Source organism: Dermochelys coriacea, chromosome 21, assembly GCF_009764565.3.
Source record: "Dermochelys coriacea isolate rDerCor1 chromosome 21, rDerCor1.pri.v4, whole genome shotgun sequence".
NCBI classification, from domain to species: Eukaryota; Metazoa; Chordata; order Testudines; family Dermochelyidae; genus Dermochelys; species Dermochelys coriacea.
Genome location: NC_050088.1, coordinates 3,621,639 through 3,638,209, shown reverse-complemented (window position 1 = coordinate 3,638,209; position 16,571 = coordinate 3,621,639). Strand labels below are relative to the sequence as shown.

The 16,571-nt window shown below is 49.9% G+C and overlaps 1 protein-coding gene across 6 annotated transcripts in view; it reads right to left on the bottom strand.

Moving 5' to 3' along the window:
- LAMB3 (laminin subunit beta 3) overlaps positions 1-16,571 on the bottom strand; it is a 122,477-nt gene that overhangs the window by 10,269 nt on the left and 95,637 nt on the right. For all 6 annotated transcript variants that reach the window (XM_043500649.1, XM_043500653.1, XM_038379897.1 and 3 more), the window contains 14 exons: positions 16,370-16,484; positions 15,367-15,440; positions 14,481-14,672; positions 13,287-13,350; positions 12,583-12,764; positions 11,194-11,314; positions 10,261-10,449; positions 9,988-10,143; positions 8,550-8,746; positions 5,527-5,638; positions 4,763-5,135; positions 3,898-4,058; positions 1,972-2,180; positions 9-212 (listed from right to left, as the gene is read on the bottom strand). In XM_043500649.1, coding sequence (XP_043356584.1) covers positions 9-212; positions 1,972-2,180; positions 3,898-4,058; positions 4,763-5,135; positions 5,527-5,638; positions 8,550-8,746; positions 9,988-10,143; positions 10,261-10,449; positions 11,194-11,314; positions 12,583-12,764; positions 13,287-13,350; positions 14,481-14,672; positions 15,367-15,440; positions 16,370-16,484 — 2,349 coding nt within the window. The remainder of the gene's footprint in view (positions 1-8; positions 213-1,971; positions 2,181-3,897; positions 4,059-4,762; positions 5,136-5,526; positions 5,639-8,549; positions 8,747-9,987; positions 10,144-10,260; positions 10,450-11,193; positions 11,315-12,582; positions 12,765-13,286; positions 13,351-14,480; positions 14,673-15,366; positions 15,441-16,369; positions 16,485-16,571) is intronic.

The following is a 16,571-nucleotide window of genomic DNA, read 5'->3' as shown; positions in this document are numbered from 1 at the left end:
GTACCTACCATCTGCATGGTTCGCTGGAGCTGAGTGTTTAAGCCATGGAGCTCCCTGGTGGTCTTCTCAGCAGTTCTGACTGCGCCACTTGACAGCGGAATGATCCCTCTGCAGCTGGGGCCTGTTCCGCACCCCGTTGTGTTGTCCTGTGGACACAGCTCCCCATCACAGTGCCCAGGGGTACAGGCCTTGGATCTGACGCCACTGCAAATCTAAACACAGAGACAAGCTGCATGCTGGTGAGAAGGCTCTGATGGTATTGGTGCTACTTCACCATCAATGGCACAAAGACTACAGTGGAGATGAACCTTCCAACACAGACGCAAGAGAATAGGTGTATTTGCATACCCATGGGTGCACAATACTTTTAGGACTATTTCTGGTGTAGCATTCAGCATGGGCTTAGAGGAGAGTACATGCAGGCGGGGCTATATATGAGCATAGTACAGGAGTGTAACAGAAGATGCACACAAGAACAGTTCATGGAGCGTAGTGAAAGGTAAGTCTTGCAATACAGAGCAAATGCATTGTGTGGGGAAGAGTTTATACGGAGCAGTAGAGGGTATGCATAGATAGCTGTATGTAACTCAGGGAGAGCAGCCCTGGGTACAGTAGATGGAGTATATATTTTTGGAGGCAGGTATGCACTCACTATTTGGTAGCTGTCAGGGGCAAGAAAAAGATGGTATAGATTTCTGTGCTCCAGTTATCAGATCTGTGGGCAACAGAAGAACACACTAGGGTGTCTAGAAATAAACTAATACATTTCAAAGGGCCAGGGCACACCTGGTCTCCAAATTATATGTGATGCCCATAAATACCCTGTAACCCACAGGGTTTGCTTGTACAGGCAGTCATAGGCTGAGAAATCCTAGGTGGTAGGATTTCTGCATGAATGGCAAAGGTTTTGGATTGCACGTCACCTTCTAACTTTATCAGTGGGGTATATTTAGTGAGGAGGCCAAGAGGAGCAACCTGTGAGGGTTCAGAACTGGTGCAGGGACTGGCATTTACCCCCTTCCTGTTACAGGTAGGGATCTTTGACATGGGGGTGGCTCTGATGCTGTGAAAAGCAGCAAGATGAATGAGTGATGGTCTCCACAGCAACATACATCAGGAGACGCTGAAATGTGTCTCCATGGCAATAGCAGAGCAGCGTGGGGTGGAAAAAGAAAAGGAGACCTTGAGCAGAAACCAGACGCTCTTGGGGACATAATGCAGTGAGAACTGCTGGGGAAAAGTTTCACTAGTGGGGAGACCATCCCGTGCTTTCGTATCTGCTGTTACCAGGCAGATCAGGCTTGACAAAGCCCTTGCTGGGATGATTTAGTTGGGGACTGGTCCTGCTCTGAGCAGGGGGTTGGACTAGATGACCTCCTGAGGTCCCTTCCAACCCTGATATTCTACATTTCTAAGCAATGCTCAACGTTGGCTCAGCTGAATAGCACCTGCCAAGAGCCCCAGGACCACACTCCTTTGGTACATAAAATGGGGCAGAGGGATGCATCCTATGGATGCTAAAGATCCCAGCATACCATGCTAGGCTGCTTGGGTCAAGGTGGAGCAGTGGAGGCTGGGACCTCTACTCTCTGCACCCTGCAGCCATGTCTTAAAAATGAGAGCGTCTCTGAGACAAAACATAGACCTGCACTGCCAGCAGAGGTGCGACTACAGCATGGGGTAGACACGCTCAAAGTAGCTTTGATCTAGCTAGCTCAAATACCAACAGCAATTAAGTTGTGGCCTCATGACTAGACACTTAAGTATATACCTAGGGTCCTGGGTGGCCTTGAACAGCCTGTGCTGACACAGTTTCAGTGTTATTGGTACTCAAGCTAGCGAGATCAAAGCTAGCCCTGGTTTGTACACACATGCTGCCGTCACACCTCTGGCCGCATGTAGACGTATCCTTGGTCAGACATGCTTTGACCACCCCATTTCAGCCTGCGACAGGATCCATGTCTGTTTCACCTTATTTATAGTTGGCGTCAAGTTGGGGGAGGAGGCCATCTCGCCCTGGAGGGCCTCCAGCATGGAGGGGTGGTCTGTAAAGCTGCTTTCCAGCCCCTCAGTCGTTCTCCGGTTCTCTCTGGATCGAGCCAGCAGGCTGGAAGTGCCCGTTATGCGGTAGCTGGCGTTGGTGGAGCTTTGGTACGCAGAGCTGACAGTCTTGAAGGCTCCTGCAGGAATAAAACCATGTGCAACGTGAATGGCTCCATGACTCATCCATGCAGCAGTGCGACCTAAACCATGGGATTGATTTTAGCCTGCTGGAGAATGTGTGGTGGGGAAGGGGGAGGAAGCTGCGAGACTGGTTAGTCACAAGGGTAGAGATTAACGGTCCTTTTATTGATTGCTTCACTGTGAACTGCAGCCTCCCTTGTGTGTCTAATTCTGTCTTTGAGCTAATGGCTGTAAACAAAACCAGAACAAAATACATACAGGTCCCGATCCTGGGCTGCCCAGGAGCAGGTGGCTTTATGGCACGTCTATGGCTTTCCCACGCCAGTCCTGGGGACTGACAGGGCCTGGAGTAGTCCATGGGGGGACTGCTCTCTCTCACACCCATCTAAGAGGGACTGTCCTGACAGCATGGGATCACGTGATGCCTCGGCCATTCCCACATTCCCCTAGCCAGAAACCCTCCACTGGGAGCCAGAGGAGGGGGTGGCATAGGCACGGCTGCAGGACCTTTGTACCCCTCTGTGATTATTCTCCTTTGCTGGTGCGGAGCAGTGTAAAATGGCCATAGGAAGACCAAGGATGTGGGGCCCCACAGATGGAAGGAGAGGAGTGACCGTACAGGGCAATGAAAGAATTAACTCACTTTAAAGTAAAACAAACTATTGGTAAAATCTTGGGTTGAAAAATACGGAGGATTCTGGATGGGATTCTAGATTTCAGCTGAACCCAACATCTCAAAGGGAAGCTCGCTACAAACCGCCAGCTTTTCTTGGTTTCCTGCTGAAGCTACTACATTCTCAAGTTCTCCATTTGAACCCACCAATCCACCCAGCTGGCTTGCTGAATGGAGGACCCCTTTGGAATCATGGCAAGGGAGTCCTGCTTCCTCTCTACTGCTCAACAGAACCACAGACACACACACCTAAGCCCTCAATGGGACCAATCAGGGCCTAACCCTTGCTCAGACAGCCAGAGATTGAGAGAAGTAAACCGAACTGCAGAGAAGAAAGATGGAATCTACCATAAGCCCCCGAGGTCATTCTCCAGCGCTTCAGATCAGTGCTTTGCCAGAAAATCCAAACAGAAGTACACTGTGCAATGAGTCAATGAGGGAAAGCCGAAAACAATAAGAAAAAATAAGAAATCTTTAGGGAACTAGCTGTAGCAGGGATGTGGAGGCAATCCACCAATATCATCATCACAAGACTTAATTAGCTCTTCTCAACAGTGTCTCACAACCACTTGGCTCCCTCTTCTACCCCATCACTTTTTCCATCTGTGCAAAAGTTTCATTCGTTCTGCTCCCAGCCAGTCCTGGTGACAGATTCTCAGAGGGGCTTTTATTTCTCTTTTTCAATTAAGCTCAGGCTGTGTTTTAGGAGAGGTGCTTCTGTAACATCCAGAAGAAATTGTGTGCTGTTTGGGAGGGATATCAGCTGGACTGCTGGGATACTAGTAGCAACACTGCCTGTGGCTAATCTTTCTGATGCCTAAGCTTTGGAGACAAATTCTACCAGCTATAGGTGCAAAATTGCTGATGAAAGCTTCAAAGTTCAGTGGAAAAAGTACCTCTAACCTGCATAACTATTTGCTGATCCTAAATTGCCCATCAACACAGAGATGCTCCTCACCCATCCGACTAGTGGAAATGTAGCCAGAATTGCAGTCACCACAGACAGTAGAGTACAACTGCACTGAGCCAAAACTGCCTACCTGAAAGGTCTGTGTGGCGGCTGGCTTCAAACTGGGTCTTCTTAATCTGGTACTGCCCGTTAATGAAAAGCAGGCTCTTGTCCAGGGCTTCAAGATCACTGGCTAGAGAGAAGGTGTCATTCACAAAGGGTAGGTCAGGATTTATGCCCTGGACCTGCTGTCTGAAATCAAGAAAGGAGAAAAGAAAATGAACCATATTAGAGAGCACCGTCTGTCTGTCTTATGTATATTACGTTCAGAGAGCCCAGCTGAGATCAGAGCCCCATTGTGCTAGCTGCGGTACACACTTAGCAAGAGAGAGCTGAGAGTTTCTGCCCCAAAACTTTTGCATTCAAATAGATACCAGACAAAAGATGTGAGGGGGAAAAAGAGGCTTAGGCAGGGGAAAGGATTTCTCCCTATCATAGAGGAGGTTGGTGGCAGAGCCAGGAATGCATCCTCAATCCAAGACCATCACTGCCTCTCTGCCTTATCTGTCTGTCTAATCATCTGGGCAATAACTTCCCTAGGACAACCTGTGGAAACAATGGGAATGAGGGGCTCACAGTCTGTTCTACCCAGTCTGTGGATTAGGAGGACAGATAGGTTGGCAGGATGAACACATATGACCTCCACATTGTGCGATCACCGAGCCAAGCAGACGTATTTTAAACTGAAGAAGAGGCAAAAACGTTAGTGGGATTAAATGTGTAACACGCTAAGTCTGTATGTTGAGCCTCTCTCTAGTATCAGGTCCACACAGGATAAGAGCCTCCTACTGCAGCTAGCCCAGGGAGTTCTTCCTTTCACTCAAGTGGTAGAGGCCGGTGTGAGGTTCTGGGCACTGTGAACGGATCATCTGTACAAGTGGGGAGGAGTCCTTTACCTGATTGCAGTGAGCATGCTGGGCACCTGAGCCAGGCCCTGCTGCGTCACTAGGGGGTTGCCGAGGATCCCCTGGATCTGCTGAACATTGCCTTCCGCTTCCAAGACGCGAGTGCTGAAGCCAGCACCCCCCGTTCCCAGCTGCAGTCGTGAAGTGGAGTTTCTCAGACTGACTTGGCGCAGGCTGAACTGGCGAATGTCACTGTCGTAGGCCTGAAAGCAGGGGTGGCACGTCTCGCAGTGGGGGTAGTTGCTGCAGTAACCCCGCTGGCACTGGTCGCAGCGAGGCCCGGTAAAGCCAGGGCGGCAGAGACAGTTGCCTGTGGTCTTGTCACACCCCATCCCCTCTGTGCCCTGAAAACTGCAGTCGCACTCTGTTGGGAGGAGAGGGGAAGGTGAAAGCCTGTGACGGGCATGGCAGTGCTGCTAAATCAGATCCCCATTGTATCCCACTTCCCCTGCATGGACCCTCTGGGGAAAGGAATTAGAGTGGTAAGCCCCACCATCTCACACCTTATCCAGGATGCAGAGGGGACGGCTGTGGCATGGAAGGTGGCAGGAAAGGACCCAGCAGGAGGCAGTACTAGACACATGGAGGGATGGGAAGAGGAACAGAGACACAGAGGGAGGCTGTTCCAGAGGGGAATGGTCTCGTCTACCAAAAGCAACAAGGTTTTTAAGTGGCAGGACAAGGACCAGGAGACATTTTTAGAAACAATAATTCCCCGGTGCTGAAAAACTGTGATAAAAAACTATTGTACGGACCTCTGCATCCTGTCCTGACGTCACCGTAGGACCCATCTGGACAAACCCGCAGCTGGGCAGCGGAGCAGGTACGCCCCACAAAGCCTTCCCAGCACTGACACTGCCCTGTGAACTGCACCAAGAGAGGCACATCAGTGGGGAAACTGCTTTGAAGTATGTCTGTAGGGAGACAGGGGGAAAGCCTTCCCTCACTTGTTCTTGAACCAGCAAATCACACCCCCTCGTAGCAATGTCCCTTGGTAACAGGACTAGTGTGCAGAGTCCCCAGCAATGGCAATCCCATTCTTTCCGGGGGGAGACTCAGCTACTTATTCAGCCCAAGCTTTTTCCCCTCTCACTTCCATTTCACGTCTCTCTTAGTGAAGACCTTCTGCTGCAGGGCCCAATGCTAAACTTAGTCACTCCTGAGTGCCTGAAGTTACACCCCTACCTCCATACCAAAGTGCCTCCATAAGGGTCTGGGCTCTGAGCTCGAGGAGACAGCCCTGCACTAGCTCTCATCAAGCTAGTGGGAGTATGTGTCCTGGAGTTGGGAATCACACTCCCAGCTCAGAGCACAGACACCTTAAGAGGCCTGAATCCTTCCAGCCCCTGTTGGCTTGAGCACTTTTGACAACCCACATCACCAATGTTTGAAAACGTTGGCCCGAGTCCCATGCTAGCTGTGATGAGAGTTAGCCTCCCCGCTGCGTCTCCTGCACACAAAGAGCTCTCTCTCTCCGTTACCCAAGGCCTTCTGCTTCAACGCATTGGCTCCAAATCTTTACTAGGCCAAGGGCGAGAAACAAAGAATGTAGCACAGGATTTGATATTTCTGCCATTGGAAGATGCTGACCTTACAGACTGTAGACAATGCAAATGCAAGGATATTACCATATCTCACATTGACAGTATGGGGTGGGGGGGAAGGGAATTGGGGAGAGATCATCAGCTGACTTTAAGGAGGGAGACGTGAGTCCTTAGACACGTGTCCCCACACTGCTCTGACTGGTGACCATAGCTTGAACCATTCTAGGGGCCTACACAGCCTCTGAATCACCCTCAGGATCTCAGACCTCTGCAGTGCCCAGGGAAATGCAGAAATACTGATTTTCATTTCCCTCAGTGTCCACTGTGCATGCCCAACTCAGCAAGGCCCTTTCCAATGCCTGTATCAGCTGGCAGGCCTCTGCAGCCAATGGCTGTTACTGAATTCATCGCATGTCCCACTCTCTCAGCAAAGGGATTGTAATTAAAGACAAAATACCTGCCAGCTCTGCTTTAAAAGCGGATAATTTTGCAGGCACATGCTGCCCCTTATCCTGCCCCATACCAGGGCTAGGGTCAGTCTGCAATGAGCCATCCCAAAGGAAAACTCCAATATACAGTCCTTGGAGAGTAAGACCCTCTTTCCTTTACAGGGGAAAAGGATCAACTGACACCCAGTTCTCAGGGACGGCTCTAATGTAACAACACAACCTAGCTGAGACTGGATTGTGACTCAAGAGACTAGGACTCAAATCCCTGCTCTGCCACAGACTTGCTGTGACCCCTGCACAAGTCACTTAGGGTCCTTGTGCCTCAGTTCCCCATCTGTAAAATGGGGATAATAATCCTCCCTTTGTCAGTATCCTCTGTGTTGACTGTAAGCTCTTTCAGGAAGGGACTGTCTTATTACGTGTCTGTGCATCTCCTAGCACAGTGAGACACCAGTCTGAGCTAGCCCCTAGGCATGTCTGCAACACAAATAATAAACAAATAATGTTGATTCCAGATTTCAAACAGCCCCATGTTCGAGATGATCAGACCTCAGGTTTTGGTTCTATGTAGGATAGAGGAATCAACCACAAAAACTGGATCTGGATTCGATCCTGAATCCCCAGTTGTTTGATTTTGGGACCCACCTCCGATTGTTAGAATTTGCATATTTTTCCTAATACATAACCTGAATTTTCCTTGTTCTCCTCTCACTGATTAGTGAGGATAATTAGTCCCCCTTCTCCCACATCTTAAGAGCCCCTATTAGGATTTCTTTGCTAAAGAGCAGACCTTTAAAATGGCTTAGCCTTGTCTTTGTAATTACCGGTTTGTCTTCCTGCACTGTATGAAGGACATGATGGACTACAGACAATTGCCGGGTGCTTTAGGGACACATGATGCAGCCCTTTCCTAAAGGGGAAAGGCAGGTTCCATAGAAAAGTGGCAAGATGAGACTAATAAGCGGTCTCAACTCTGTGATCACTCAGTGGCACAATACCATGTCACCGCTGCACACAGCAGGGGCCCTCGTTTGTGCTGCTACTTGTGACATCCTCAGCTGTTCTAATAAACCAGCCAGACCAGTTCCATTCTCAGAAAGATCCATTCAAGCCAAGAGCAGTGCCAGCAGCATTAACAGGATTATTTTTAGAGTTGATTGAAAAACAATGGGGAAAGAGGGAAAACTGTAAAAAGTGTGCTGAATTTTTTTCCTACTTTTTTTTTCCATAGAAAGTTCATCAAAATTTTGAAATTCATGAAATTTCAGCCAGTTCTAATTAATATCATTGCTCCACCACTTGTCTATGGTATTTATATGGTCCCCATTACTGTAATAACTGAGATCCTTGCAATTGTTAATGTATTCATCCTTATGGCACCTCTGTGAGAGCTGTAATCCTTATTTTACAGATGGAGAACTGCAGCACAGAGAGACACAGTGACTTGCCCAAGGACACATAGGATATTGGTGGCACAGCAGGGAACTGAACCCAGGTCTTTCAAGTTCTAACCTAGTATCCTGACCCATCACCTCACCCACAGCACCAAGCTAATTGTGCTGTTACACAGCCATGGTCACTAATGGTCTAGGTGCCATTTGACACAGGGCGTTAGCAGCTAGTGATGGGGCAGACGGAGTGCAAAGTGCTCCCTGGCAGCATTACATGAGACAAAGACCCCAAGGGTTGCAAACTGTGCCCTGTAGCACAGTGCCTGTCCACGCCCAGGATTCCCACACCGCTGCTGCCAACCTAGCTCCCTAGGATGAAATCTGAGGTCCGTACCTGGTTACACTGGGAGCTGAAGGAGTTGCGAGGGTCGCAGTTGCACGGCTGACAGCCTTGGCCACTGGCGATCTTCCAGTGGTTGGCAGAGCACTGATCACAATTGGCTCCCACCACATTGGGCAGGCAGAAGCACCTCCCTGTTTCGTCGTCGCAGGGTGCGTCCTGGCGGGTCCCCAAGATGCTGCAGGCACATTCTGAAAGACAAGGGGGCTTGTTCAACCAGCTCTGTCGTTAGAATTGGGCGATGACCACTCCAAGGCCTGGGGGTTAGTCGGGCTGCTTTGGGGGGCCAGATTCCTGAAGGGATATCTGCTTTAAAGGGGAAATGAGCATGCAGGAAGGGTGCAAGAGTGGGGTGAGTTCAGGGGACCACAGGATGGCAGCACAGGGACAAGGTCTCTGCAGGCCTTTCCCCCAATATTCAAAGACGAAAGGAGGCAGCTTCTATACCACCGCCCCTGTGCCAGAGGGCAGTGACATCGGTGCTACGTATCTGGTGGAATACAGTAGTGTCCAGTCAGACAATGCACCATGACATTGAGGTTATGACTCCAAAGTCTCTATGACCCTGGGGTCCCCCCTCCTCCAGCCCTATCCAGGGCATGACAAATGCACGGAGATCATTGCATCCAGTCTTTTGCTGAGCTTGTTCCCCATGCCAATGACTGAACCTGAGCCCATGCTGCCACCTGCTGTAGCAGGGACACCGCCTCACTGCAGCACCGCACTGTCTTTCACAGCTGCTGAGGCATTTGCAGAATCCAGTGTGAGACTAGCCGGGCACGAATGTGGACCTGGGGGTCCTAGCTCTGTTCAAACGAGTACGCAAGGGTGCGAGTGCATCACACCCCCCACGCTCCGAACCACCAGCCGGCGAGGCTCATCAGAACAGGTTTGCTCATCTGGCCCCAGAGGGCCCGGCTTTTTGCCAAGCTGAAAACCAGTTCTCTTCCTCAAGACCGGGACACAGCCACTGCAGGGGCTGGGTTTTGCAAACCTTCGCTGGCCAGGTCTGCAAGCCCCACTCCGAGGCGACTTGGAAGCTGATCCCATTCAAAGCTTTCTGGGAAGCCAGGTAAAAGGGCTGGGTTGGACGCACCTTTCTGTTATGCCCTGGAACCAGGCAGCCAGGATGCTGAAGAGGCCTCCGCTCCAGGTTCAAGCACTGACAGAAAGCTCAGGGTGATTCTGATGTTACCCAGACAACTATGTTCCCCCACCACCTTAAAAACCCACCTTCTCCTAAAGCCAATGTGTGCATCTGCTTTCCAAGATTCATTCACTTCAAGGCCAGAAAGGACCCTTTGATCACATAGTCTGGCCTCCTGCATAACCCAGGCCAGAGAATTCCCTGTTGCCCCTATATTGAGCCCAGTAATTTGTGTCTGACTAAAGCATCTTCCAGAAAGTGGTGGTAGTTTCTGTGCTCACTCACTGTGGCATCCCAGGGGGTTGGCATTGGTGAGCCGGGTGAATCCAGGCTTGCAGAGATGGCAGCGGTCCCCTTGCACGTTCTCCTTGCAAACGCAGCGTCCGGTCAGAGGGTCACAGCTAGACCCAGGCACCATGCCATCCGGGTCACACTCGCAAGCTGAAAAACACACACATTACATAAAGAACAGCGACAAGGAGACCACAGAGAAGTCACTGGGAGGGGAAGGGGCAGCTCTCCCAAGGAGATGGCCAGTGCCCGAGGAATGCCACTCACGCAGACAGGCTTCCAGATGGGTGACATCTTGCCGCTGGTTGCGGAAAAAGTAGGCCTTGCAGCTTTCGCAGTTCCTCCCCGCTGTGTTGTGCTGACAGTCGTCGCACACACCTCCACTCACCCCACTGCTGGCTTGGTATGCAGCTGGGTCAAAATGGCACGTTTCCGAGTGACCGTTGCAATTGCACCCTAGAAAGCGAGGAACACCCCGTTTAAACGCTGATCATTCAGAAACCACCAGCAGCTGGAGTTCTTCCAGCTTGGCACTAGATGGCACTCTATCCTCATGCCTCATATTCACAATAGCTCTTAACTATAGCATAGCATTTGGAAGCTGGCCCTGCCAGGTTGCCTCTTTGAGGGAGGCTGTTGCTGAGGCTGTAAGCTCCTTGGGGCAGGGACTAAGTCTGGGGAAGGGCTGTCCAGCGTGTTAAGGCCCTGATCCTCATTGGGTCCTCTATGCACTACAGCAATCGTAATATAGCATAATATAAAATAAATAACAGGAGCAGATATTTCTAGGCCTGGTTTTGCAAAAGCCATATTGGGATGGTTTGGATCAAGGTCTATTATTATTCTAAACCCCCAAGTTGTTCAGATGAATGGATTCAGATTTTTGCCCCGCTCTAATTATTGCAATGCAATTAGCTTCTTAAGAAGATTCAGAAAATTCTCAGTGTCCAAGTTCTAGCCACAAGAACTGAGTACAGACAGCGTAGGAGAGAAAAAGCCAGTCACTGTGGGTCAGTTCTAATGGTGGGAACCACCCATTTTTAGATGGTGATGGGAAATAATAAAAAATAAAGGGAATTAAATTCATTGTCCAGCCACAGCCTCAGAGTTACATCAGACAGATTTCAACGAGTCTGAGGGGTTTGGTGAGGGGGAGAGAGGGAGAGAGGGAAAGAATGGCTGGATAATGGACAGACATACTCCGGCATTCATTGGGGTTGCGGTCCTCTGCCGGTCTCCAAGGCTGGTCATTGTAGAAAGCTGCACAGCGATCACAGTGTGGGCCGGCGGTATTGTGCTGACACACACAGTGTCCATGAACCTGGAACAGAGAGAAAACTTCACACCCTATTCGCAGCCAATCTATTAGCTCACTGTGACCCACACACACACCCCTACCTCACTGGCAGTAGCTACTCCTTCTGGCCCCACTGCTCATTCCCCAGTTAGAGTCACCTCTTCTTCCTGTCAGTCTGTGAGGACCAGAGCAGTGTGGGAACAAACTGCTGCTAGGAAATAGATGTAGATACGGCCTGATGCTGTTAACATGAATTCCCAGCAACTACACAAGGTATCTAATGTCAGGGGACTAGTATGTACACCAGAAGGCAGAAGCCTGTATTGGTGAATGTCATCTAGGTATGAAATAGAGTCAGCTAGGAGCTTCTGGGTCTCCTGGAGCCAGGGAAAGTGAAGGCTTGCAGTGGCGGAAGGTGCAGTTACACCCTCACTTCACTGCTGTGACGTGCAGCCTGAGCGCTGGTCTACATTACAGAGTTAGGTTGATGTAAGGCAGTTTACGTCAACCTCATTCTGTAAGTGTCTACATTAAAAAGTTGCTCCCGCTGATGTAACTCGCCCGCTACCCCGACTTATGTCCACCTCTGTGAGAGGTGTAGCACTTAGGTTGACATCATTAGGTCGATGCAGTGTCAGTGTAGACGCTGGGTTGTTACATCAACTTGCTGCCTTTCAGAAGCCATCACACAATGCCCCACAATGACAGTGAAATCAGTGCAAGCGCTCCTGGTGAGGACATGCATCGCCGATGCAAGGAGCATAGTGTGGACATGCAAAATCAGTATAATTACTGCGGTGGCTTTAAGTCAATATAACTTAGGTCCACTTAATTTTGTAGTGTGGATTTGCCCTGAGTAAGAATCCGTGCAATCAACAAGCACCACTTCATAGACATTTCCACCTTTCTCTTTGTGCATTAAAACATTACATACACACTGTGTGCTTTGCCCTTGCAAAACTAAGCCAAGATGTTTGCCAGACCTGAGCAAGCAAAAGAGCTCTGTTCTCCTTGGATCCTGTATCACTTCCCCCATCCTCCTAGCTCAGGCAAAATGGATCAGCACTGTCCCTCAATTGGTATGGGGCCTGTGTTAAGCAATGTGCAGTGCTCCCTCCCTCCTAAGGGCTGATCGTGCTGCTGAAGCACCGCTGACAGTCCCTAGTACCAGTGGAGGAGTACAGGAGGCCAGGATTAGGACAGGAGCCTGGTGTTAAAACTAGAACTCAGGGATGGTGCTGAGAACTGACACAGCAAAGCACTTGTCTCCTGGTTTACCCTTGTGCTCTCACCTGCATCACGGCATTTGGGTCTCTGGAGGGAGTACAGCGGTCTGCGTGTCCATGGCAGAAGCAGCTTCCCTGCACTTGCATTTTGGTCACAGCATAGAAGGCACTGGGTGAGCGGTAGCCCTGCTGTGGGAGGCGAGGTAGCTGGGTAAAGTTAACTCTCAGGTTGGTGAATTCTCCCAGGTCTGTACGGGAGAAGAGGACAAATGAGGAGGAAGTAGTGATGAAGTCACAGGCCTGCAGGGCAGGGAAGTGCATGTGGCAGAGAGAACCAGTGCCACAACTGGCATTAGCTGGGCCCCTTTGTTGGCAGCATCAGGACAGAGATCAAGAAGCAGAGAAGACTGAAGTATTCTCCTACCCATGGGATGTACATCTCTATGGCAGGTCTGAAGCATTTCTGTGGGACATTGTGGGGGTGGGAGGAGGAGTGAGACTGCTGCTGTGTGGACTGTCCCTGCTCTGTGGGTTTAGAGGTGCCAGCACAGCACCTACCACTAGTATTAAAAGATGCTTCGGAAACAAAGCACCTCACTGTGCCATGTCATGCACAGCTTTGCAAAGGCTGACTCATCTCCAGGGTCCAACAGCCTCCACCTGGTGCTGAGTGCCTACAATCTCCTCCTTTTCAAATCTGTAGCTGGAAGATGCACAAGCAACCCTGGGAAACCCCCCTCCTCCAGGTATAAATGAGGAGATGTGCATACTATTGATGCTTTGGCTGTGAGTTGTGGTGATGCCAGATGCCAAGTCAAAGGGGTTGAATTTGATCTGAGGAGAAGAACAGAGAAGCAACAATTAAGACGGTTAAAGGAAAAAAAATATGGGTCTTTCTTTTCACCTCCCAACCATCTAAACAATGAAATGCCTCCTCTGGAGAATAGCAGTTCCTGAGCACCAGGCTGAAGGGCGGGTTAACATTGCTGAGGAATCAGCAACAATTCCACCAAAATGCCCAGCTGCTCACAAGTCATTAGGTGCTTTTATGCTTGAAGGAGCATGAATCTTCCCATGGGACACTCCCTATGCTCACTAGCCAGTCTCACCACCCTGCAGCACATCAGCAGAAGGGTCTCTTCTCGCTGCATCTGGGTGATGCCAGTGTCAAACTATAGACTATGGGCTGAGAATGCTACTGGGACGAAAAGGGAGCTATTGGGAAGTTGAGAAGGCAAAAATGGGGAAGCTAGGTATTGGAACAATAGATGGCCACATGGCTCAGTTTGCTCCATGTCTCCACAATAAAAAAGTTGAACAACCATTTGGCTAGACCCTCAGAGCATGTAAATAGGGCAACAACATTCCTGTGTTTTATTAACATCTGAAGAAGATATAGAGAGTGGAGGTGAGCTCTTCAGTTTGTTAATCACAGAGCTGCATTTCGTTCAACAGCCTGCAAGAGGCATTGTGTCCCTCCCTAGCTTCTCCTGTCCTTTTCAGATCTCCCAGCTTTCCTTTTAACCCAACGGGGAAGAACAACTCCCTCCACTGCAGGGATTACCGGGAAAAATTCTATGGCCGGTGCTATTCTGGCACTCTGACAAGCTGATCGTGTTGGCCCCTTCTGAACTGTGAATCTATGAAATGCCAGGGTGGCCAACTCCAGTCCATGGTCCATAAGCAACCAGGTTTCCATAATCAGCCCATACTGTACTTATGTCGAATATGAAGGTGCAGCCCAGAGAATCTACACTTCCCAGTATGCGGTGATCCCAAAGGCTTGTTGCTTGGACCAAGAAAGAGCATCACATGCTGGGAGCTCTAGTTTTCATGGGAAGCTCCTCCATATTCAGGATGAGGTGGCTGCAGTTTGCTCTATTTTATGGCCTTCTGGGTCCTGGCAGGTTGCTGACATGGCCCTCCATGTGGGCCTAAGGCAACGAGTATCTCAGACAACGTACCTTCCCCCCATGTAGAGGGTGCCCCTGATGGCTCTGCAGTTCCTGACAGCGCACGTCCTGCCAGCTCTGGGGGGAGCCTTGGGGGATCCGTGGAAAGGTGGCGGCGCAGTCAGAGGCCAGGTACTGATAGATCGTCCAGGTCTCGCCAAAGTCGGTGGAGCGCTCAATAAGCATCCCCACAGGCAGAGGTGCCTGGAGGAGGCGGGGGGGGGGGGGAGGGGAGATGAGATTGCAGAAGTGCTGAGCACACACAGAGCAAGAAACCCATTTTTAATTCCTCAGACCCCTCTCCTACATGCAGTGCCCCGATTCTCCATGCATTTCCCTTTCCCTCCCCACAACAGAACTCATCCCCTCACAGCCCTACTTCCTTCTACAAAGCCTTCCGCACAGGGGCCAGCTCCCTCTCTACCCTCTGCCACTAGCCAGAGCCTCCCCTGAAGCCTGCTCCAATTCAACCCCCCTCCCTGTGCTCATGGCCTCCCTCCTGGCTGGTTGGCTGTCCTGGTCAGGAACCAATGGGGATGCACAGGCTGCAGATCACTGAGTCACCTCTAGAAAACAGCCAATTCTTTATGGACGAATCAAGGAAACAATCATACAAATAGGTGGAAGGAAGGAGAGAGAGAGGTGTGTGTGCACATCTGTGTGTTTTCACACTCCATTTCCAAATGCATTTTTTAAAGCAATAATAAACCGAGCTCTGAAAGGAGCAGAATATATATTGGTGCCTTCGTGCCCAGGAGAAGTCATTTGTTTGCCTGTTTGTCTCATCTGGAGCCAGGAGGGGGCTGTAGGTTTACATTCTCCCCTGCTTGCAAGGGCCCATGGGCCCCTCCCAGCACAGTTTACAGCCCAGTAACTAAAATGCAAGCTGCTCACATACCCTGAAGTCCAGCAAGATGCTGCTGAGCTGGAACTTTTTGTCGAGATCCAGCTGCAAGGAGACCTGGTTCACATCTGAGGAGACACAAAAGGCCAGTTTTCAGAGCTGCAGACCTCAGGAAGTTTAGAAAAACAAAACCTTTACCCATCAGAGTCAAGTCATTCATTTTCCTCTTTGCTTGTAACCTGCCAAAACCAAAACCCTGTTTGCTGAATCCACAATCCTCACCCTGTCATTTCCATCATTATTAGCCACGGGGGCCCCTGGGAAATCCACTGGCATCCTTCTGGTGAAAAGCTGGTGCTTTCTAAATGGCTCTTGTCCTGTTTGTATCAGCGATGGGTTCCCACTGGAGCCCAGAGCCAAACCACCGCTTTGGGAATGTTCAGGTCCAGATCCAAATCCACAACCAGAGCTGAACTTCATGGAGCCAGATCCTCAGCTGGTGAAAATCAACAAAGATCCATGGATTTCACTGGGATTCTTTATACCAAAGGTGAGTGTGAGGAGTTTCACTGTTGTGATTAGAGCTGGTCGGGGATTTTCTGATTAATTTTTTTTTAATCAGAAGATGCCAATTTGTCAAAACAGAAACTTTTTGTAGAAATGTATCAGTTTGGATTAACATTTTGTTGGGAAGATTTCTCAGGTGCAGGATAGAATTTCAGAGGAGTGGAGAGTCACAGAGACCCACCAGAACAGACAATACTCCAGAGCAGGGACTTAAAGCTGGTTTCACAACCCCACTTTCCTACCAACTGTATAGAGAGCGATAGATATGGTCCTAGCAGATCATGTGCCAGGGTTTCTTCCCTGAAATCTTTTAAGGCATCCTTAATGGAGACTTGTAATTATGCTAATAAACTGCCTGTAATTTATAAAGCAAACAATACTAGTTATATCTTCCCAGGATATCAGTGATCACACCCATAAGGTCTCCGTGAAAGGCAGCTGCAGCTTCTGGGTTGGATCCTAGCAGCTTGGAAGTAAATCCGGTACCAACCATTCTGGGACTGCCACCAGCGCATGTGTCCTTTGGAGGAAAGCACGTTCTCCACCCGGTGACTGTTGTAAGCATGAGGCAGTCGGGAATCGCATCGGCAGCATTTCATCCTCCACTGAAAGGAAGAGGAGGGCAAACATCAGATCCTGACTATGGGCCCGGCCCCGTAGACTCTGTAGCAAGTGGAAACTAAATTCTGTTG